Here is a 17,238-nt window from a genome sequence, read left to right as displayed (position 1 = left end):
TGCCCAGGCCCCGCAGCACCCTCCCTGACCTGACAAATTCTTTAATCTAGTATACCGTGTTTCCCAGGGTTGCCAGATTAAAGAGGTTCAAGTATAGTATAAATTCCTACTATTTCTTAAAATGAGAGAGTATCTGAAAATCTTTCTGTCTCAATCATTCTGGGTACTGTCAGTATAGCACAGCTGAATTATTTTGTGATTAGACTTTGATTAAAAAAAGTTATCCAGAACTACCAAAACCAAGTCCCTCAGCATAACACCATTATCACCCCAACTTCAGTTATTTCAATAAAATTCTCTTTTTGGTATGGATTTGCTTAACGTTTTCCCCTTATGTTTCCTAGTCATATATTCTAAGAATATATCGGCAACTTAATTACAAACAGGAAGCTTTGATTATATCTCCTGATGCAAGTTCCTGCTTGAATTTGTTAATGCAGATTGGTGACCCAGAATGGCATCATTAGCAAATGTTTCACTGCAATTTATATCCGGAAAATGCTTCATTTAATAGAACTTCACGCTACATTGTCCTTGTTATTGCTGAGTCTTTTACCATAGTTTTGCATTAGAACTAGCAAATTTCTGACTACCCTTAGGAGGAACTTACCAGTTCAGCTCTCTGTGTTTCTTATCCTGGAAATCCTTGTATCTAAAGGACTAATTTCTCTGATAGAATACATACAGAGCTTCATGCTGGATAGAATACAATTTGTGAACCCTGAAACTACTCCATGACACAAACTTGTTCAAGTCACAACTTTGCTGTGTCTGCTGAAACTAACCATAGCAGCACAATCTATGTGTGGGCTATCGGTATGAAATGTTGTTGTAGCTTTATTGCTCCCCGGACATTAGAGATACAGGTTGAACCTCTCTAGTCCAGAAGCTTCAAGATCTGACCAGTGCTGAACCAGAGAATTTGCCGAACCAGGGAGGTCAATATTGTCTAGCAGCATTACCAAAACTTCCACTGATTATTGGACTCTTAGGGAAAAAAAGAGGGGTAAATTAGAGCTAAATAACAGCACAGAACACTGAGAGCCCAGGACTGGTGTCTGTAAACAACCTTTATGGGACCATGGGAAACTTGGCCAAGCCCATGATAAGTGGCCATCCAGCTAACTAACATCATGCCAGACCACGGATATTGCCAGACCAAAGAGTGCTGGACTAGAGAGGTTCAACCCAGAATATCTTTTATTGAACCCACTTCTGTTTGAGAGAGAGACACGCTTTCAGGTTACACAAAGCTCTTCTTTGAGTCTGTGAAAGGTATTGGGAGCATAACAGCTTTTATCTCAAATGTACTCAACGGGAAAAGGATAAAAAACAAAAACAACCTATCACCGGTTGGGGAACATTTTTCATTAAACAATCACTCTCTATCTGACCAATAAAGTCCTCGTTCTCTAAGGAAACCTGCATAACACTTTTAAAAGATTAATCTGGGAGCTTAAATTCATAACTCTGGGGGACATTAAAACTCACAGAGACTAAACAGAGACATTGGATTTATTACAGCAATCTGTAACCCACTATATCTGCCCTTTTTTCTCTGATTGCAGTGTTGTTAATGAAATACTCTGTCTTGAATGGTCCCCTAGAACATTTGCTAACTGCCTATGCTAACAATCTGTTCCAACTTTTATTTAGCTGTGATGCTCAAAGTATCTTTCCTAGACCTGAAGAAGAGGTCTGTGTAGCTAAAAAACTTGTTTTTCCTCCCAACAGAAATTGGTCCAATAAAAGGAATTATTTCATTCACCTTGTTTCTCCTTTTCCACAGGCTGGTATGATTCCTATTCCCCTTTGACATGCATTTTAGAGGTCAACATTCTAGAAGTTGTCCACATTTTTTATTCAACATTTTTCTAATCCTCGGTGGAAGAAATAGCCCAATTTCTCTTGTCTTTATGTGTCCTGGGATTCACATTAATCTCATATTTCCTTATCTAAGTTTATTTTCCACATCACCAGTCTGACTTGTCAATGCCAATGGCGCTCTTGTGTTAATAGCTTTGCATTTGAGGATGTTAATCTCAGTATCTTCAATTTCTTTGTGTCTCTTCAAGTGTTAAGTGGATGCTTTGTGGGTTTCTTATTTCTTGCAGCCACTGAAGTTTGACCCCCCAATTTAGCCTTTTACTAACATTCATAGGGCTCATAATAAGTAAATGTGGCATTGAATTGGACATGATATCATCTTGCGTATTGAAACTTTATGAGCAAATTATAATGTGCTAGACCCTCAAGTGTTGTAACTTGGTGTAACAGAAAAATCAAGTTTGTTTTGCTGGATTGTTTTGTAAGTTATGGACTTTTCTATGAAAGAATAAATTTTTGGTTTGTGTGAGGGATTTTTGGTTTTGTGTGAGGGTGATCAGAATTAGTAAAGGCACACCTCAAAAGTTTCCACACTTATGACTCTCCAGGGTCACCCTGCCACACATACTGATGGCAGGCTTCATGTAAGATTTGCTAAGCAGCCTGTCCTTATATAAGCCCATGGCACTTTGTTGAGGGAGTAAGCTTTCATAGAGCAAAGCTGAATAGCTCCAAACACATTTATAACAATTTTACACTTGTGTAACAGCATAGGGCCTTATTATCTTTTACATTAAGGCCCCTTCACACCACTCTGGCCGTTTAAAGGGGCCTATGTGGGTAAATTACACATGTTTGTGTAATATGTATGAACAAAGTGGTATAAAGAGCCTTTGTGAGAAAGGGAATCTGGTGTATGGACTTCAATACAATACATTGACATACACTGGAGTAGAGAGTCAGGCCCATTCAGTTTTTAATTCAGATATCTAAGAACTGTAGCTCTTTATCTGGAGTATCAGTAAAATCATTCAGGATACATTTATTTTGCACTGCTGTGCTCACTTTCTAATACTGGGTATGAGCAGATGAGTGTATTTCAGAGATAAGTATCAGAGGGGTAGCCGTGTTAGTCTGAACCTGCAAGAACGAGAAGTTCTGTGGCACCTTAGTGTATGTCTAGACTACATGCCTCTGTCGGCAGAGGCATGTAAAATAGGCTACCCAACATTGTCAATGAAGCCGGGATTTAAATATCCCCGGCTTCATTAAAATAAAAATGGCTGCCGTGCTGTGCCAGCTCAGCTGATTGTCTGCTCAGCGCAGCAGTCAAAACGCGGATCAGTTGACAGGGGAAGCCTTTGTCAACCGCTCCTGTAAACCTCATTCCATGAGGCATAAGAGAGCGGTCGACAAAGGCTTTCCCTGTTGACCAGTCTGCGTCTTGACTGATGCGCTGTGCCGACAATCAGCTGAGCCGACACAGCGCGGCGGCCATTTTTATTTTAATGAAGCCGGGGATATTTAAATCCCGGCTTCATTGACTATGTCGGGTAGCCTATTTTACATGCCTCTGCCGACAGAGGCATGTAGTCTAGACATATCCGTATAGATTAACAGATTTATTGAAGCATGCTTCTCATTGTTATTTCAGAGATGCATCTCCAAATGATAGAAGCTCTCCAAAGTATATTTGCTTTGTCTGCACAACTCATGCCTGTGTGGTGTGACATTCTGTCTTCTTCTAGTGGCACCTAGCACATCTAAAAGGTGGATGAGTTTGCTGCAGCCTTGGCTAAGAGGCACGTGGCTTTTAACTCATGCAGAAGAGCAGTGGTCTCCAACATGGTGCCTGCGGGCGCCGTGGCGCCCGCCGGGCCATTTATGTGCGCCCGCAGAACAATCTGGGCTGGCCCCGCCTCCGGGCTTGCGGCAGGTCCAGCTCCGGGCGCATGGGCGGCCCCTGCCCAGGGTCGCAGCACATTTCGGTGCCGGCCCTGGCCCCGGGTGCACGGCACATGCCGGTGCCAGCCCCAGGGCGCACAGCACCTGGGCAGCCCCTGCCTGGGGTCGCAGCACATGCCGGTACCGGCCCCGGGTGTGTGGCACTGGGCGGCCCCTGCCTGGGGTCGCGGCACATGCCGGTGCTAGCCATGGGCGCGCGACACCTGGGCGGTCGCTGCCCGGGGTCGCGGCACATGCCGGTGCCAGCTCCTGGCACGCGGCACCTGGGCGGCCCCTGCCCGGTGTTGCAGCACATGCCAGTGCCGGCCCCGGGCACACGGTGCCTGGGCAGCCCCTGCCCGGGGTCGTAGCACATGCCGGTGCCGGCCCCGGGCGTGCGACGCATGCTTGGCCTTGCCCCCAGGCCTGTGAGCGGCCCCGCCCCCATATGTGCAGCGCGTGAGTGGCCCCGGCCCCAGGCACCCAGCAGCCCTAAAACATTGGGGACAACTGCAGAAGAGGCTCAGACACTAAGGCTACATCTACATTGGCCCCTTCTCCGGAAGAGGCATGTTAATTTCCAACTTCAGAATAGGGAAATAAGTAGGAAGTAGGAATAAGAGATCCTCCGGAAAAGGGCTTTATTCCGGAGGATCGCGCCAGTCTAGACGCTTTTTTCCGGCTTTTCCCCAAGCCGGAAAAAAATGGTGGCCATGTTTATTTAAATCCCGCGGGGGGATATTTAAATCCCCCGCGGATTTCCCTATTCTGAAGTTGGAAATTAACATGCCTCTTCCGGAGAAGGGGCCAATGTAGACGTAGCCTAAGGGTATATCTAGACTACAAGCCTCTTTCGAAAGAGGATTTTTTTGAAAGAGCTCTTTCGAAAAAGCGTCTTTTGAAAGAGCGATCCGCTTTTTCGAAAGAGAGCACCCAGGCAATCTGGATGCTCTCTTTCGAAAAAGGCCTGTTTGCGGTCAAGAATGCCTTTTTTCAAAAGAGCTCTTTCACAAGAGCTCTTTTGAAGAAAAAAGGCGTTCTTTTTCATTTACCAATATCGAAAAAACCACCACGTTTTCTTTCAATTTAATTTCACAAGAACACAGCGGCAGTCTAAATGCAGGTACAGTTTTTTCCAAAAAAGGCCACTTCTTTTGAAAAAACTTCACAGTCTAGACACACCCTAAATGTCAGCGGGTCCTACGTTCAGTTTTGATGACTGTTGTTACATTTGCACATCATCCACAGATCTCAATGTGCTTTACAAACATGGAGAGCATGAGATAAAAATACGCACTGCGTAAAGGGTAGCACTTTGATGTATTATTCCTAGGATAGCTTGGGAGGGAGATTGAGATTCAGAGACTGTGACTCCCACACTGTTCTGTGGAGGGATTGAGCTGTACCAGGTCTATATCAAGAGCAGCATACACTGCCTGAAGTGAGCTTTAGATAAACAAGATAGGTGAGTACCTTTTATCAAACCAACTTCTGTTGGTGAAAGAGAGACAATTCTGAGCCCCACAAAGTTCTTCTTGGGGTCGGGAAAAGTACTGCAGGTGTCACAGCTAAATACAAGATTAAACAGATAGGTTAGCATGAGAAGTTAGCACAAATTGTGAGGGACTATTCAAGGTGAAGTGGTCCATAAATGCACCTGCAGTTCTAAGACCAAAGGGGTGTGTGTGTTGTGGCCTACAAATTGTAGTAATAAGCCATAAATCAGTGTCTCTATTTCGTCCATGATTTTTGGTGTCTAGCAAAGTGCTCTTTGTATGTTTATTGCAGGGTTTTATGATGCTGCTCATTACTTATAGTATCTGAATGCCTAACAAATAAAATCAGTAGCAGTAGCAAATCCCCTAGTCCAATTTTTGGAGTCTCTTGGTCTGCTTCCTTTACATGGTTAGAAACTTTGCTTAGGATATTTTTGGTTTGTTGATGATAGTTGATTTATTTGCTACAGTTTTTCTTTTCTTTTTAAATTATTATTAGTGGTAATGATTTGGGGTGGGACCACTTTTGTGTCGAGAAAGGTAACAATGCAATGAACTGGTCAGAACATTTTCAGTTATTTCATATGATCAAAATATGCTGTTTTGGCAATGCCAAAATGTTTTAGCTTCAACCAGAAGTTTAATTTGGGTTAAGAGAAAAGGTCTGTTGTGCTCTCTAGCCTCATTGATGTAGGAGGCTTGGCTTCAAGTCCTTGCTTTTCCTGAATTAAAGGGATCTGGGATGAGAAACTCTCCTTTGAAGTGGACAGTGCAGGGAATTGAATGTTGGTCTCCTGTACCCCAGGCTACTGAGGCCTGAGCCCAGCCCTCCAGGACAGACACCTCTTATGTTTTGACACCTCTTCCCAAATCAAACACAGACATTTCAGTGCAATGCCATTGTTCACTAACATGTTCAAAGAGTTTTGGTTTTGTTCCAATGAGGAATGAAAACAAATCTGGCAACCTTGAAAGTTGCTGTGGTATGGAACTGTCATGCACTGGCCAGCTTTCCTGTTGTGAATGTTGTTCCTACTCCACTGGAAAGGTTGGGAGGAGGTGCTATTTGGCCTAGCGTGTTGTTGAGGCAGAGCCAAGACTCTTAGTTCCCAGCTCATTCATCTGGTTTCCCTCTCAGTTGAACTTACTACCTTGTATGGCTGCTGGTTAATGAAACCTCAAAGGAATTTCGTATGGTAGAGGCAAATATTACTTATATCCATTTACAGATGCCATACGGAGCTTAAAGCTGAGGCTCAGTGAATCCTTTTGTGTGTTTATAAGTTTTACTAACATGAGCAATCCTGTGGACTTCAATCAGGTTAGTCTTGTACAAAAAACTGATCATGTGTGTAAAGTCTACTCTAGATTACACTGCATCAATGCAGCTGCGCTGCTGTAACATGTCTGGTGAAGATGCGCTATGCTGACGGGAGAGCGCTCTCCTGTCAACATCATTATTCCACCTCAGTGAGAGGTGACAGCAGTGTCAGTGGGAGAGTGTCTCCTGCCAACATAACACTGGTGTGGCCAGCATTTAGGTCAATATAGTTTGCTTTGCTCATGGGTTTGTGGTTTTTTTGCACCCCCAATTGATGTCAATTACATTGATTTAATAGTAGCATAGACAAGCCCTGTGTGTTTGCAGAATCAAGGATTCAGTGACACCAAGGACAGAGCTAAGAACAGAACCCCAAATTCTCTGCTTTGTTTACAGGAAAATTCTCCCTCAAAATACACATTAGTGATCAAAACCCCTTGAGTTGTTAGCTTCAATAACAATTTACAAATTTGTTCCACCTATCCTATTCCCTAAAGTCAGAAGATATCAGATTGAGATTTGTGACAGCTTCGTCTAATCTCATCATCTATCTCATTTCCAGAATTCATGTTCTTGGTCTACAGATTCTAATCTCTATCTCCTCATTTTCTCTCATGCTTTAAAATGGGTTTCTCTTCCACTAGCAGAAGCTAGGAGGGTTTTACTGTGAATGTGGAAAAGTACTGGCTTGAACTGATGAAGGCAGTATAGATGTCTGAGCTGGCTTAGTGGAAACACTCATTTTGCGGGAAAAACAACAGAATTCATGATCACGTGGAGTTTTTAAGATAGGCTTAATTAAAGACATATGCTACATTAGTGGAGTACTAATTTTGTTCTTCTGCCTAGCTACTGACTTCCATGTTTTACTTTAGATCTAACCATGTAGCTTTATATGTATAAGATCTATAATTTAACCTATCTGTACATGTAAATTATACAAATATTCATACAGGTCCTGATGCAAAATCCACTGAATACAATAGGAGTCTTTCCATTGATTTCAGTGTTTGTGTTGTACAAATGACTGGTGCATTATTTGAATGCTTCTCCTTGTGAGACAAGGAGAAAGGTATGCCTTTGTGTTTCTTTTCTCTTAATTCATTTTAAAAATATCTCAATTAAAACAAATGAAAAACAAATTGAGAATGTGGGTACTGTGTGGTTCAGGATTTGATATCAGTGCACTTCTGGTGAATTTCTAGACATCTTCGGTTATTTTATTTTTTCTTTGGTTTAGGAAAGAGATAAGTTCTACTTGTCTCGTAGTGTGATCTTAGAGTTACTGCAAGCACTGAAGCTAAAGTCACCCTTACCAGATACAAACCTGCTGCTGTTGGTACAGGTATAGTAGACATGCCTTTAAACCCATTTCATGCTATCTGCACAGACCTTAATTCAGCAAAGCACAGAGGAAGTGATTCAGTCCTTCACCATTCAGAAAAAAAGTCAAGTATTGTTAAGCATGTGTGTGTCTGAATCAGGGCTTCAAAACTAAGTATGGCAGTTGAAAAGATGGATGCCTGAATTTGGACACCTACATACATATCTGTGCACCTAAATAAGTGGCCTGATTGTCAAAGGGGTTGATGACTCACAGTACTTTTGTTAATGCGCTGTTCTGTACACCCCATCTCAAAGGAGTCTTAGGGTATGTCTAGACTACAGAGCTTTTCTGGGATCCTGGAAAGCTCTACCGTATCCAAGGAATGCGTCTGCTTTTCCAAAAAAAAAATTAAGTCAGAAAAGCAGATGCGTTTTGTGGGCATCCCTGTAAACCTCATTTCACGAGGAAGAAGGGATGTTCTGAAAGAGGTTTTTTTTCTGACGTTTGGCCCCAGGTACATGGGCCAAATGTCAGAAAAGTCTCTTTCGGAAGAAAAGCAGAAAAAGATACCAAATTGCTGTTTGTAATTTGCGTATCTTTTTCCAACTTTGCTTTGTAGTGTAGACATAGCTTTAGTCTGCTGATTAGGGCTCATATCAATCATAGTCCCACAACTAGCCAAGTGATGGAATGTGATTAGCAACGCATGCTAATCGGCAAAGATTCAATGTGTTCCTGCTTAGTAGAGCAGCAAAGTTGTCTTCACAGTCTGTATATCCAGGCCATTAAGGATCCTCCCATACTTGAAAGCATTCCTCTAACTTTGTTATGTAGATCAAGCCTAGGAAGCATATTTTCTCTTCCTTGCTATTCTGCTGGCCTAGACAGGATTTAGGCTGGGATTTTCAAAGGGATCTTAGGGAGGGAGGCACTCAAAATTACTATTGCAAGTCATTAGGGGCTAAGTGCCAGAGACTCATTTGAAAGCCCCAACTGTAATCAATGAAATCTTCATTTATCCTATGTAACTAAGGGTGGGTCTACACTGCACCCTTACCTCAAAACAAACTACACAATTTGTGCTATGCTGAAACATCCCTTAACCTCGTGGAATGAGGGTTTACGCCAGAATAGCGCACCCATTATTTCAAAATCTATTGTGAAATAACAGGCACATTTAAAGATGCAGAATAGCTATTTCAGGATACTTCTGGTATCCCAAAATAGCGCCGCTGTCTAGGTGTAGCCTAAATGAGAGATGAGCCTGGATTGTTAAATACAGACCTAGATCCAGATTTCCTTCAAGTTCAAAGGTATAAGGGAGATTATGTTCTAGTCCGGATTTCACTTTAACTGTAGACAAATATTAAGGACTCCTGTGTAGCCAAACCCCAAAAAACAACCATCCAGCAAAGACCACCTATTAAGGACCAGCATTTTTTAACACAATCTGCTGGCAGTTATTGTCATCTGCTGTACAATGGGCTGGCTGATGCTTCCATTAAATATCTTTAAAATGACAAGGAGTCAGCATTAAAATGACACAAATATTGGACTCTGTGGATGCCCTCTTTGGGTCATTCACAGTGTGCTGCTCATCATACTCTTCTCCCCCTTTTATCTGGCCAGTGCTGCACAGCAAATATAATCTCTCTCCTGAGTCACACTGGTACATTAGTTGTAGACAATAAGTAGTTGTTTATATAAAACAGTAAAATTGGCAGATTAAATTATAGAACCATTAGAACAACTACAGGTTAGACCTTGCTAGTCCAGCACCTTCGGGACCTGACTGATCCCAAACAAGGGGATATGCCAGACCAGGGAAGGTCCTTCCCCTCCTGGCCTGTGATGCCATCAGACTAGGGTTCCAGCCTGCCCCTGCTGCTGCCCCAGCCCTCTGGGGCTCTCTAGCTGCTGCTGGCCCCACTGCTGCCGGGGCAGAGCACCACGGCCAGAGCTCCACGGCCGGGGCAGAGCTGTGCAACTACTTAGTTCTATGGCCAGGGCCAAAGCTGAATGGCCAGTGCCAAAGCTGCACAGCTACCTGGCTCTGCGGCTGGGGCTGGAACGGAGGGTCGGGGCCAGAACTCCGTGGCCGGGAACAGAGATCTCTGGCCACTGCTGGGGACGGAGCTCCACAGCAGTTGCTGGGGCCAGAACTCCCTGCTGTGCCACCTGTTCCCATCCTCCCTACACACACTGGGTTGCCAGTGCCCCCTAACATGTTCCTGCCCTGCTGCCAGACCTCCCTGTTCCCGGACTCTGTGATCTAGGAACATAATAATAATATAATATAATATATGGAGATCTACCATCTCATAGAGCTGGAAGGGACCTTGAGAAGTCATCTAGTCCAGTCCCCTGCCCTTGTGGCAGGACCAAGTACCATCCCTGACAAATTTGCCCTAGATCCATACATGGCCCCCTCAAGGATTGAGCTCACAATCCTGGGTTCAGCAGGCCAATGCTCAAACCACTGAGCTAGCCCTCTCCCCAATAACAGCCATGCTGGACCATGGATGTTGTCCCACCGGCAACATCCATGCTGGACCGCGGATGTTGCCGGACCAGGGAGTCCCAGTTAAGGGAGGTACAACCTGTACGACTCTTACCAGCTTTTTGTGTGAGAAAAAGTGATTTTATCCACTTTCATGAAAAACCAGAAATTTGATTTTTAAGCAGGGACTTCAGGTAGTTTCAGCCAAAACCACGAAGTAATTCAAAAGGAGGAGACAGAATGGCTCAGAGAATTGTTAACGTTCTTCAAAACACTGATTCAAACCCAGCCCAGGGTGATAGTGATCAAACTTACCTTCTGATGGCTGCTCAGTGATGAGGGCCTTGCTCTTGTGAGGTAATGCTGAAGCTGTCCTGCTATAAACTCTGCCGTGTAGCCAATCTAGGCTGATGGGAAAGAGCTGTCCCATTGGCATAATTAAGCCCTGCCCACTGAGCAGCAATAGCTATGTCGGTAAGAGACACTCTCCTGCTGACATGCCTCTGTCCAGACTGACACTTTTATTGGTGAAACTTACGTTGGTCGGGGTGTGTTTTTTCACACTCACTACTGACAAAAGTGTGACCAATAAAAGTGCTTGTGTCGATATAACCTTGATTGCTACTGCATCACAGGATAAGCAGTTCTGACTTTTTCACGTTGTATCTATGCACGTCAGACCTGGGATCAGCTCAATCTGTGACAAGAGAGTTTAATCTCTATACCCTATTCAGATTTGAGTCTCTCTGCTGAGACTGCCAGAAAGGGTGTCCATTAATGACAGTTTTGGTGATTTCATGATGTAATGACTTGTCCATTAAGAACTGGACAATCTGTCTTGTGTAAGGCACAAGTGTCTGATCCAGAAAAGATCTGGATAGGACCCATGGCTACTAACTCAACCACATGCTCCAGCTACTAAACAAAGCTCCCTCTCATCTATTTGTAAATATAGAACCTACAATTGCAGCCAATCAGGGGTGAAAGTAAAATGATTTTTCCCAATATGGAGGGGCCACACTAGTTAAGGGGGGGCCACATAACCTCTCCATATGACCTCCCATATGACTCCACCTTGCCCCAGCCCAAGGCTCTCTCACTCTTCTCCTCTCCTCTCCCTTCTCCTTTCCTCCCCATCCTACCTTTCCTAGGGTGATATGGCAGCCAGAGGAGCAGTCAGAGTTCTGCTGTTTTCTCTGCTCTGTCTTGCCAGGAGGGAAGGAGCAGATGCCCTAGCCCTGCCTCCTGCCCCTCCAAGGAGCTGCCTCTCCTGTAGCTCTGTCTCTACAGCAGTAGCCCCCCCCCCCCGAGCTCACCAGAGGATAGGGCTGGGGAGTGGAGCTGGGGAGGTTCTGCTCTTTTCCCCATTGGGAGGAGTAGCAGGGAAACGAGCATAATACTGTGAGCTTCTCCAGCTGCCCACCTACTCCCAGCCCCACCTTCTCCTGTGGGGCTGCTGTGGTACAGAGGAAAGGCAGCACTGTGGAAGGGATGGAGGTGACAGGCAGACACTGGTGTCTTTCTGATACACCATACTGGCTATAAATAGCTGGTATAGCATACCTGACTTTGCTGGCCACTTTCTTGCCAGTACAGCATACCTGGCCTTTCTGGCTTACCTTTACCTCTGCTGCCAACCCAGCACTTACTCTTATATACTACATTCACAGAAACAGCCTTGTAGGTAATCAGCTAGTTACATCACATATATTATTTTAGATTTACGTCAGTATTCAGTATTCCTGAAATGAGAAGCCAATAGAAAACTCATATCAATTATATTATCTTATGTTACTCAAACCTGTGGCAGGGCTAGTGCGAAATGAACACAAATACAGTTTTCATTTGCACAAAAGTTCCTGCAGAACCCTCCCCCCCCTTAACATGTGTATAAACCTTTCTGTGTATGATGCATAGCGGTACATTGGGATTCACTCCAGATAAGCGAGATAACATGGGGGCTAGGAACATTTTATTTTAATGATAGATCAAGCGTGGGCTGAATAACAAAGGAATGACTGCAATTTGACACCCACATTAATTCCAAATTACTCACTGCCATCAGCATTACCAATGACACACATACCCAATGCAATGGGAGTCATTTTTTCACACTTTACTAGGGGAGGGATAACACTTCGGACCAAATTAGTCCAGCTTGGGGCACTGGTATCCTGAGCAGACTGGAAGAGGTATAGGGACCCTCTGTCTCCAAGCAGCTCCTCCAGCCATAATATGTTTGCTTGTGCTTTCCAGGAGTATGCAAAATAAACACCAGTTTAAAAAGCAGGTACACACTGCGCCTTGCTGATTTAATTCATTTCTAAAAGGTGTTCTGCTTAATAATGCTGTCTTCCACATAGGGATAGACACCACCAATCAACATGGCAATGCTCCCTTTGGCTTATGCAGCTCTGCCAGTCCTGCACCCAGCTGTGAGCACTTTTACCTCCTCTGTCACACAGTCATCCACTAAAGCCAGGGATACCTCTGCAAAGCCCTGCTCCTGTTTCTGGCTTCAGGACTCCTTAAACAATATTCCAACTGCAGTCTTGCTCAATTGCAGCATTTCTGGGGCATGGATATTTTCTAATTAAATTAACAAATTTCCCAGAAAAACAAACATTTTAAAATATTCCTCTCCTCCCTGATGGACTGTCCTTTCCATTGGGGCATTGCAGGAGACCTCTCTTCCTGCAGCATCACTCTGCTCTGCTTTTCCTTTTCCTTTGAACTTTCTTTACTCTCACTCACAGGCTTTATCTGGTTAAGGCTCTGCGGGAGCCAGACTTGTTCCTTATAGCTGTTCTCACCAGCTGCTCCCACCATTCCCATCACCATACAGCCTCCTGAGTTTCCCCAGGTAACTGGCACCTGCCTCTGGCAGTCTCAATTCCTCTGTTATTCAAACACCTTTCCCTTACTTCCTTCTTCTTCTGTTTTATGGTGAAGCAGGCTCACTTGCTGAGTCCAAGATTGCCAAACAGTGGGTACTATAGATAATTCAAAAATTAATATATTTACCTTCTCCATGTTCTTAAAATAATTGCAGTGCTTTTTTTGTATAGGGCTCATTTTCCAGAAGATCTGAGTGCTAAAATGAAAATTTTGATATTTTAAGGCTTTTAAATTTTTCATCATAAATATCCACTTTTGACGGTACGTTCTTTGTACTCCCAGCTGTTTCCTGGACCTTGAATCCTGATTCTTGTTTATTAGAAAAAAATTGCTATTTAAATCACAGTCACCAGATAAAATTATAAATAGAACCACTTTGCTATTTCTCTCAAGGCCTTACAATATATCAGAATGTTTGACTCTTGGGCACATTTTGTGGCGTCTTTTCTCCTTTATTTCTTGTGCCTTTATTTCCTGCCATTCTTCTCTTAACTAATTTTTAATTAGACTAGTGGGTGGGTCCACTGTTTGCTACACTCGCTAATCTCCCTGCTCTCTGACAATTTTCACGGCCAGAGAGCCTGATGACATTGTTCTGTCGCACGGCAGGACAAACTCATTTATATTGAGAGAGGTTTTTAAACTGAAGTTTACTTAGATCTCCAAATAACTTTCTTGTGTTTGACAGCACTTTTTTGCCACTTTGCCTGATCAATATCCACCACCTCCACCTGCACTGGATTCCATGCTGTTACAATGTTACACCCAACTGTGTCAATTCTGTTCACAGTAGTAATTAATTAAGCATATAATTTCTGCTGTCCGAAGCATTATTTCTGATTGGCAGTGATCTTGATAAGGAATCATAAAGGATAACCATAGCGGCTGAGTACTCAGCTGTCAGAGTGGCTACAAAATTTGATAGCTTTACAGTTTTCTTGGTTCTGAGGCTATGTTTAGACTACGGAGCTTTTCCGGGATACCGGAAATATCCTGGAAAAACTCCCCTGTGTCCAGTGAACGCTTCTGCTCTTCTCACATTTTTTGCGGGAGAGCAGACATGCTCTTTCAGAAGCCAGGTTTCAGAAGAGGAGGTTTTCCCGAAATTTCACCCAGTGTAGATGGGCCAAATTTCGGAAAAGCCTCTTCTGACAAAACTATCAGAAAAAGGTATGCAAATTGCAGAGCGCAATTTGCGTACCTTTGTCCGATAAAAAGTGGCAGTCTAGACATAGCCTGCAGGAAGGGACGCAGAACACTGCTCCCACTCTTCTTGATCTTAGATCTTTGGCACCATCAGTATACATTAGTCATTAGCATTCCCACATTTCACAAATGGATTGATTCTCTTTTAAATTCATTATTCAGTTCCATATCTACCTCAATTATAATGCATCTCCTTTTAGGTCTTTGTTTTCATTCATTCCTTCATCTCCTTTTTAATCCTGGTGAGGTGAATCATTCTGAGTTTTTGCTTTACACCTCGACTACGTAATACCCAGCATGCAAAATATATTAGCTTAGTGCTTCCATCTTCAGTGTTTCCAACACTTTTCACTCAAAAGGTTAAGTCTCAAACCTTCACTCTAAAGTAAGAGACACTTCCCCTGCAACTATCTGCAGTCCATGTAGCAGTATGATGATGAAGGCACCACAAGCAGTTTGCAACACTTGAGCTTGGATTGAGTCACACTTTCCCATGCGATGCTGCATGGGAAGCCTGGCACCTTTACTATATCATTTCCCCTAACCAGGCCAACTTTGCATCCCCTTCATCATTGCTTTAATTAAATCATAATGCATAATGGAATGAATGATCAGATATGAAGCTCATATTTTAAGATATTTCTTCAAAATATTTTTTTGAAAATATTTACCCACCCAATTTCAGCAGGCATGCCCATTTATTCATGTCTCAGTGTCTTCATCTCAATTAGCAGGCAATGTTAGGAAGAGGTCCAACATTTACTTCCCATCCCTTTAAAATGTGACTTTCCTTACATATGACTGGTACTAAATCTATTCCCAGTAGTTTTTGAGTCCTTGTAGTATTTGTAAGAAGTTGATATGAATGTCAGTGAGTTGAACTCCGAAATAAGACATTTTAGTTTTGAGCATTAGTTTGGTTTACCCATCCTTTCTTCCCTGTAAGAGTTCAGCTCTGGAAGGATCCTTGCAGCTGCAAGACAGATGGTAACAAAAATTATAAGCTATAGAGGAGCTAATTGCTTATTACAAACTTTATGGATTTTGTCAACCATTGTTCATGTTTAAATTAATCTTTGTTGCTCAACCCACCCCATTGAATACTTTGCATTTAGTAAGTTAAGAGGATGCTAATAAGGTTTTATTGTTTTAAGGAAAATAATATTTAAAATAAACAATGTTTCACTCTAGCAGATGTTCTCAGATTACTTGAAATTCTGAATACTGACACAATATTTTATCTATAGCAATGCACACAATCATTCATAATATTTTAGACATAACAGGCCAGATTCTTTAGTGAGTTATGGACCCTTTTCACCATTTGTGTAGTGCAAAAGGACCATAATACACCCACAAATGTCCAACAGACAATTCTTCTGGCATAGGAGAACTTCCTACTGGCAAATATGTGCCTCTGTCAGATCCTTCACCACCTCCACTCAGAACAAGAGATGTACCCACAAAGGCTTCTCTCACCGCCAGGGGCACATTATGCTTAGAGGGAACCACCAGCTGTTCAAAATGGCTGGTAGTTCTTTCTAGGTACCATGTGCCCCTGGCAGGGCAGGGCAGGGCAGGGCAGGGAGCAAAGACTTTGTGCACTCCCCCACACCCAGGCCACTCAGGGCCCAGGAGCGACGGAGCAAGCAAAGTCTCCTCTCCCTGCCTCGGGTGGGCTGCACCCAGAGGGAACAGCCCCCTTTCTCCCAAGGCCCCACCCCTTTGAGGGCGGCTTGCAGCCACTTCCAAAATTTGTGGAGTGGCCCCTCAGCAAAAATAATTGCCCACCCCTGGACTAGATGATCATAATGGTTCATTCTGAATATAAAATATGTTAATCTAATTCATCCTTAGTGTAATTCCATTAAAGTCAACAGCGAGTCATGAATGTTGAATATTGCTCATTGATCCATCCTCCTTTACTTCTGAAATCAATCACAGTAAGAAGGGCCCATTGAGGTTATTTGGAGAAATGCAAAAGCTTCCCATTGATTACATATATATTTAGGTTTGATTGAAAATATCCTATTTTATCTTATACTTTTCTTCAAATCATTACTGCACAAATCATCATATGTATGTTCATTCATATACTTTAAAGTCAGTTTTTCTGTCTAATGAATTAACTTGTTTATTACAGACAAATTAACTTGTTTATAATGGCAGGAGCTCTATTGTGTCCAAAAGCAAGTTATCACAAAATTAAGCAAAAGAAATCTGAGCTGAGTTTAACAGAATCATAAATTACTTTTTAATGTCTTCATGCTCCTACAAATTTAATTCATCTTTAATTTCTTATTAGTTTGTTTGTGCAGATGCTGGAACAAAACTAGCTGAGTCAACAATCTTGCATAAACAGATGATTTCATCTATGCCTGGAGTAAGTACTGAACCATACTTCATTTCTTTGTTTCTGCTTTTTAAAAAAAAATATTCTCACTCAGTCCAGATGTTCAGATTGTTTCATGGAAATCTCCTTTTCACTTATCTTTGTTTCTCTGCTGGTTTACTAGGATATTGAAGGTAGAAGCTGAGATGATTCATTTTTATAGAATGTTGAGAAGAATTTAAAGTAACATAGCATGATGCAGACTGTTTATGTGCAAGTCTCACCAACCCTATAAATGACCTAAATGGCCTTTTATGTATATCTAACTTCTATGATTCTATGACTTAACTCCAAGCCATTGTGATAATTAACACCTCTCATAAAAGA

At 42.8% G+C, this 17,238-nt stretch overlaps 1 protein-coding gene and 1 long non-coding RNA gene across 13 annotated transcripts in view; one reads left to right on the top strand and one right to left on the bottom strand.

Moving 5' to 3' along the window:
• The window catches only part of UNC79 (unc-79 subunit of NALCN channel complex), a 170,845-nt gene that overhangs the window by 131,035 nt on the left and 22,572 nt on the right, over nucleotides 1-17,238 (top strand). For all 11 annotated transcript variants that reach the window (XM_075926676.2, XM_089778372.1, XM_089778373.1 and 8 more), the window contains 2 exons: nucleotides 7,829-7,933; nucleotides 16,825-16,902. In XM_075926676.2, coding sequence (XP_075782791.2) covers nucleotides 7,829-7,933; nucleotides 16,825-16,902 — 183 coding nt within the window. The remainder of the gene's footprint in view (nucleotides 1-7,828; nucleotides 7,934-16,824; nucleotides 16,903-17,238) is intronic.
• Nucleotides 13,341-17,238, bottom strand: part of LOC112547521 (uncharacterized) — a 35,800-nt gene continuing 31,902 nt past the window's right edge. Inside the window, exons 4-5 of one of the 2 annotated variants that reach the window (XR_003091289.3) lie at nucleotides 15,195-15,492; nucleotides 13,341-13,509 (exon numbers count right to left, since the gene is read on the bottom strand). This is a non-coding gene — a long non-coding RNA (uncharacterized LOC112547521). The remainder of the gene's footprint in view (nucleotides 13,510-15,194; nucleotides 15,493-17,238) is intronic. The other variant, XR_012903321.2, reaches the window with a different exon arrangement.

This window comes from Pelodiscus sinensis, chromosome 5 (assembly GCF_052426305.1).
Source record: "Pelodiscus sinensis isolate ZL-2025 chromosome 5, ASM5242630v1, whole genome shotgun sequence".
NCBI classification, from domain to species: domain Eukaryota; kingdom Metazoa; phylum Chordata; order Testudines; family Trionychidae; genus Pelodiscus; species Pelodiscus sinensis.
This window is presented reverse-complemented; position numbering and strand designations above follow the sequence as displayed.